Source organism: Chiloscyllium plagiosum, unplaced genomic scaffold, assembly GCF_004010195.1.
Source record: "Chiloscyllium plagiosum isolate BGI_BamShark_2017 unplaced genomic scaffold, ASM401019v2 scaf_97651, whole genome shotgun sequence".
Classification (NCBI taxonomy): Eukaryota; Metazoa; Chordata; class Chondrichthyes; order Orectolobiformes; family Hemiscylliidae; genus Chiloscyllium; species Chiloscyllium plagiosum.
In genome coordinates this window covers 1-6003 of record NW_025199518.1, presented here as the reverse complement: position 1 = coordinate 6003, position 6003 = coordinate 1, and the positions used below count along the sequence as shown (strand labels likewise).

Below are 6003 nucleotides of genomic sequence, written 5' to 3'. Positions count from 1 at the left end.
CGAGAGCGAGCGCGCCAGACAGCGCGCGAGCGCGAGAGCGAGCGCGCCAGACAGAGCGAGAGCGCGAGAGAGCAGGACACAGAATGACAATGAGGAGAGACCAGAAGCTCGGGGACATATCTGAGGGAGTGCAAAACATGGTGGCCCAGCCTCCCCCAAGTAACAGGCCTAGCAGGTCCCCAGGGTGAAGCAAGCAGCGAAGAGGTCAATGCCTCACCTGGAACAGGGAAAGGGGAGGAGGATACTTGGGCCTTTTGATGACGGGGAAAGCAGGACAAATGAAAGCTCCTGCGTTGCAGAGGAACCTTTTCGATCTCAATTTGCCCGTAGGTTTGTACGGTAGGGAAAGATACTGAAATGGCTCACTCGCAGAGTGGCCGGGTGCTGGCGGGTGGGACTAGATTGGGTTGGGATATCTGGTCGGCATGGACAGGTTGGACCGAAGGGTCCATTTCAATGCTGTACATCTCTATGACTCTACAGGACGCAAGAAAAGGATGAGGGGAAGGGGTGGGGGGAATGTTTCAAGGAACAGCGCCTGGCAATTCCTCCTGGTCAATATTTATTCCACAACTCAGCAGTTACGAGAACCAGATCACCTGGCTGACTATCGTATCGCTGTTTGTGGGATCTTGCTTTGTACAGCTTGCTAGGCGACAACAGGGACTGGGACACAAGAAGGGATGTGACTGACTGCGAAACAGTTTTGGATGTGCCAATGTTTTGCAAGGCGATGTCTAAATAGAACCCTTTACATGTAGCAGCAGCGTGGGTATGAATGGGGACGGACTGCCTGCCTCATGCAGGCCAGCACTCAGGGGCACAGTGCCAAGCACAGCTTGTGGGGTTTGCTTTTGGGGTGTGGAGAGATCTGTTTACATCTCTTGCTCTGAAATCTGGGCAGCCAAGTTTAACAAGTGTCATCACTTTCATCGCCTCCTGTCTCTTGGTACATGCCAGTTTGGGAACACTGGATCCTACTCTGGCACTAATGACCATGTTATTCTCGGTCAGATTCATGGTTCTGGAGGTGGGGGGGATGGTGTTTATCTAAGAATTGGTTTTCTTTGCCACAAAATGCCACGCTTGAACTGGCAGCCTCCGTGATGGTAAACAAGTTCCTCTGGCAAGCTCATTGATCTGGACCGGTGTAAATCCCAAGAGGTGCAGCAAAGGCCAGAATCACACCTTTTGGAGTAAATGACCTCACTCTGGAAAGTAAAAAAAACAGCAACGTTTCGCAAATACATAGGGATCTCGAGATCTATCCCGGGCTGTTGTCAACACAGTGGACTTTAACCCGGGAAGTTTATATGTGCAGGGAATCCTACAAGTGAACAAAAGGATATGGCGTGTGGGAAAGGCAGCAGGATTTGCAACTGAGTAGCACCTCCCCCAGCCGCTGTACCCCGACTTTACGGCCCATGAGCGACTTTTCGAAGGGCGGTCACCATTGTGTGAACAGCAAGCTCCCACTAATTACAACTAATGATCAGGCAATTGATCCATCAGTGATGAGGTGGGAGTGAGCGGCCCTCTCTCACTGCTCCCTGAAAGACTTCACCTCCATGGCATGCTGTTATTTTAGCAGTAAACAAACCGCAGAGAGTGGTTTGGCCTGGATGGATTTATTTTTCACATTGGAGGTGAAGGCAGGACACACATTCCCAATCACGGACTTAAAATTAATCATTAGATCAGGGTTCACAAGCCAATGGGGTCTGGATTCAGGATGGATAAGTTTGACTGATTGTAAACTGAGACACTACCCAAACTTGTACAGTCACTGCTATATTCCTCAGGCAATTGATCACAACAACAAGCTTCGTCATCTCACAGCAAATCGAGAGAGTTAAGCAGAATTTAATAGATGTGTTCAAATTATAAAGGCTTTTCTTTTAAACAGAGTTAAAAATCACACAACACCAGGTTATAGTCCAACAGGTTTAATTGGAAGCACTAGCTTTCGGAGCGACGCTCACTATCACCTGATGAAGGAGCGTCGCTCCGAAAGCTAGTGTGCTTCCAATTAAACCTGTTGGACTATAACCTGGTGTTGTGTGATTTTTAACTTTGTACCCCCCCAGTCCAACACCGACATCTCCGAATCATGACTTTTAAACAGAAGCTGCATAGAAAACCATTTCTCGTGGTAACAGACAGTAAGCAGAGGCCACTGGTTTAAAGATAAATGACAAACGAACAAGATGGAGGAAGGTTCTTTTTAACCCATGCCGTGATTTGGAATGCGCTGGTGGAGGCAACTTGAATGCTGACAGCGAGGGTGTTGCTTTTAACATGACGGTCAGCTGTGGTCAATCTCACCCTGCAAGGTATAGCCTGGAGCTTGAGAGAGTGATGGAGAGATGTCAACTTTCTGCCCAACACATGGCTACTTCAATAACCTTCCCTCCATTGTGAGGTCAGAGGTGGGAATGTTTGCTGATGATTGTACCGTGTTCAGCACCGTTCGCCCACCCCTCAGATACTGAAGCAGTCCCTGCTCAAATGCAGCAAGATCTGGATAATGTCCAGCCTTGGGCTGATGAGTAACACTCGCACCAGGCAATGACCATCACCAATGAGAGACAATCTAACCCCACTTGCCCACTATTGTCATTCAATAGTGTTACCCTCACTGAATCCCCCATTATCAATATCCTGGGGGTTACCAATGAGCAGAAACTTAACTAGACTCACCACAAAAACAGTGGCTCCAACAGCAGGTCAGAGGCTGGGAATCCCGCAGTGACTCCCCAATCCTCGTCCGCCATCTACAAGGCACACATCAGCAGTGTGATGGAATACTCCCCACTTACGTGGAAGGGTCCAGCTCAAACAACACTCAAGGAGCTTGACGCCATCCAGGACTAAGCAACCCTCTTGACTGGCACCATATCCAGAAGGGCAGCAGATACAGCAGCAGAAGACAGCACAGGGACAGAGGGGTGAATGGCCTCCCACCGTGCTCCATTAATCTATAATGAGAAGCACAGGTGCCCCAGTGGTGGCCACAATTATACCAGCGTGCCGGCCTGTTCTGGATTGGGGCTGTTGTTTCCTGGAAAGTACACACCACACTCATTTCCCACCGCACCCCACCCATAAGAACTAGGAACACAGAGTAGGCCATCTGATCCCTCCAGCCTGCTCCGCCACTCAATAAGATCATGGCTGATCTTTTCATAGACTCAGCTCCACTTACCCCACCCATCTGCTGACCCTCCATTCCCTTACTGTTCAAAAATCTACTAACCTCTGCCTTAAAAAAAAAACATTGCCTCCACAGATTCACAACCCTGTGGGTGAAGACATTCTGCCTCAACTCAGTCCTAAATCTGCTCCCCCCCCCTTATTTTGAGGCATTGCCCTCTCATGCCCATGTCACCCACCAGTGGAAACAACCTCCCTGCTTCTATCTCATCTATTCCTTTCATAGTTTCTGTAAGATTCCCCCCTTATTCTTCTAAATTCCAATGAATATAATCCCAGTCGACTTAGTCTCTCCACATAAGCCAACCCCCTTGACTCTGGAATCAACCTAGTGACCCTCCTCTGCATCCCCTCCAGTGCCAGTACACCCTTTCTCAGGAAAGACGACCAAAACTGCACATAGTAATCCAGGTGTGGCCTCACCAGCGCCCTGAACAGCTGCAACATAGATTAGATTCTCTCCAGTGTGGAAACAGGCCCTTCGGCCCAACCAGTCCACTCCGACCCTCCGAAGAGTAACCCACCCAGACCCATTTCCCTCTGACCAACACACCTAGCACTATGGGTAATTTAGCATGGCCAATTCACCTGAACTGCACATCTTTGGACTGTGGGAGGAAACCGGAGCACCCGGAGGAAACCCACGCAGACATGGGAAGAATGTGCAAACTCCACACAGACAGGATAACCTCCCTGCCTTTAACCTCAATCCCTTTTGTATGAAGGGCAATATTCCATTTGCCTTCCTAACTACCTGCTGCACCTGCCAACCAACCTTTTGCGATTCATGCAGCATTCCCAAGGACTGGAAGGGGTTGCATGTGTTCCATACCTAACAGGGTTGCGGCTGCATCCACACCACCGTTGTAGACACCTCGGTTTTCCCTGGACGGGTGAATGTTATCCCACAGGATCTGCACATAGTAAACCACCAGGTAATAACCGGTTGAGTTAAAGATCCACCACAGAGACCACAGCTTCAACTGCGGCGATCGGACCGTATCTGAAAGGGGGGGGACAAAACGCAGAATGAGAGAGAGTGAGAGTGAGATTTTAGCTCCAATTTAACAGATTTACTTCAGAATCGTACAATCACATTAGCATTCCCAGAGTGTGGAAACAGGCCATTCGGCCCATCAAGTACACACTAACCCTCCAAAGAGCAACCCATCCAGACCCATCCCCCTACCTTATCCTTGTAATCCTGCATTTCCCATGCCTAATGCACCTAACCTACACAGCCCTGGGCACGATGGGCAATTAAGTATGGCCAATCCATCTAACCTGCGTGTCTTTGGACTCTTCACAAACATTTGCCAATGGTGGGGCTTTAAGTGTTACTCATGTCAGGAGGAGACCATTCAACCCATCGGGCCAGACACTTCACTGCAAAATTATTTTACTTTACTTCACTACCCAACCCCTGCCCCCCCCCCCACCAAAACAGACTATTAGGTTTAACTCATCCATGCCAACCAGATATCCCAACCCCCTCTGCGTGAAAAAGTTGCCCCTTCGGTCAATTTTATATCTTTCCCCTCTCACCATAAACCTATACCCTCTAGCTCTGGACTCCCCCACCCCAGGAAAAGATCTTGCCTATGTATCCTATCCATGCCCTTCATAATTTGGTAAATCTCTATAAGATCACCCCTCAGCCTCTGACGCTCCAGGGAAAACAGCCCCAGCCTGTTCAGCCTCTCCTTAAAGCTCAAACCTGCCAACCCTGGCAACATCCTTGTAAGCCACCTGAACCCCAGCAGATACAAGCTTCACCTGTCTAACCTTTCCCGACAAAAGGGTTCCAGCTCAAAGCACTGATTTTCCTGCTCCGGATGCTGTGTGGTCTGCTGTGCTTTTCCAGCTTCATATCTATTGGCTCAACCTTTCCTCATAATGGAGCATCTCCATTTCTCTTACTTTTGTTGAAAATTCCAGTCTTACCATTGGTTTACTCTTAAATTTGTACTCTCCATCCCTTCCTGCTTTCCAAAACATTTCCTGTTTTAATGCCTTTCTCATTAACCTTAGCTTGATGCTTTGATTTATGACACCTTCTGAAATGTGATCACTTGCCTCCACTATTAAGCTTGATGTACCTTTCCACTTCCCTAGTTATGCGGTTTACATTACCTTAGTTCAGGTAGAGATTGTGCTAAATGGACAGCCATTTTCCCCATGACTGGTGCCAGTGCCCTGGAAACCAGAACCCACTTCTCCCACACCAATGAGCCATGCATTCCCTAATCAGGTTTGCCCAATGCCAATGTGCACACTGCTCAAGTGCCAATGCAGAATGCCCTCTGGCCAATTAGGGATGGGCTACAAAAGCCAGTGACATTCATCTCATGAATTACTTTTATTTTTTAAGAAAGCCTTTTGACAATGGGAACACAGTTTCGCCCCCATCTCCTCCATCCAGACCCCTCTTTAGCTTTGAGAACTTCGGTCAAACGTCCTCTGCATCGGCACAGCTCCCGTTTTCCCAGTGGAACGGTTAGCCAGGGCTCTCCTGGGTGGATGCAAATAGATCTGGTTGTTCCCCAGAAGAGCAAGGAGTGCTCCCTCTTCCAACCCTCAACTAAACATCGCCGAGACACGTCCTGGAAACTGGAGCGTAAAATGGAAAATCCTCCACAGGTGAGGGGCACCAGTGCAGCCAACCTGCCTGAGCTGGGAGCTTTCAGGCCCAGGTGTACTCTCCGCACACACTACCACAGCTGCTGACTGAAAACTGGCCATATGCAGTTTGTGGGAGCTTGCTGTACATTGCTGCAGCACCTCTTATCT

The 6003-nt window shown here is 49.0% G+C and overlaps 1 protein-coding gene across 1 annotated transcript; it reads right to left on the bottom strand.

The window, feature by feature from the left end:
• Nucleotides 1-821: 821 nt before the first annotated feature.
• Nucleotides 822-5850, bottom strand: LOC122546038 (reduced folate transporter-like). Its single transcript, XM_043684875.1, has 3 exons — nucleotides 5571-5850; nucleotides 4046-4216; nucleotides 822-1211 (listed from the first exon to the last, which is right to left on the bottom strand). The coding sequence occupies exons 1-3, from the start codon at nucleotides 5629-5631 to the stop codon at nucleotides 1207-1209; spliced, it is 237 nt and encodes a 78-aa protein (XP_043540810.1). The 5' UTR covers nucleotides 5632-5850; the 3' UTR covers nucleotides 822-1206.
• Between the last annotated feature and the right edge of the window lie 153 nt (nucleotides 5851-6003).

What these genes read in the sequence shown, in the direction of transcription:
- LOC122546038 (XM_043684875.1), bottom strand. Translation starts at nt 5,631, where the DNA reads ATGGAGGAGATGGGGGCGAAACTGTGTTCCCATTGTCAAAAGGCTTTC. An exon ending in GGCTTTCTTAAAAAATAAAA is followed by an intron (nt 4,217 to 5,570) that starts GTAATTCATGAG and finishes CCCCCCTTTCAG; the next exon opens with ATACGGTCCGATCGCCGCAG.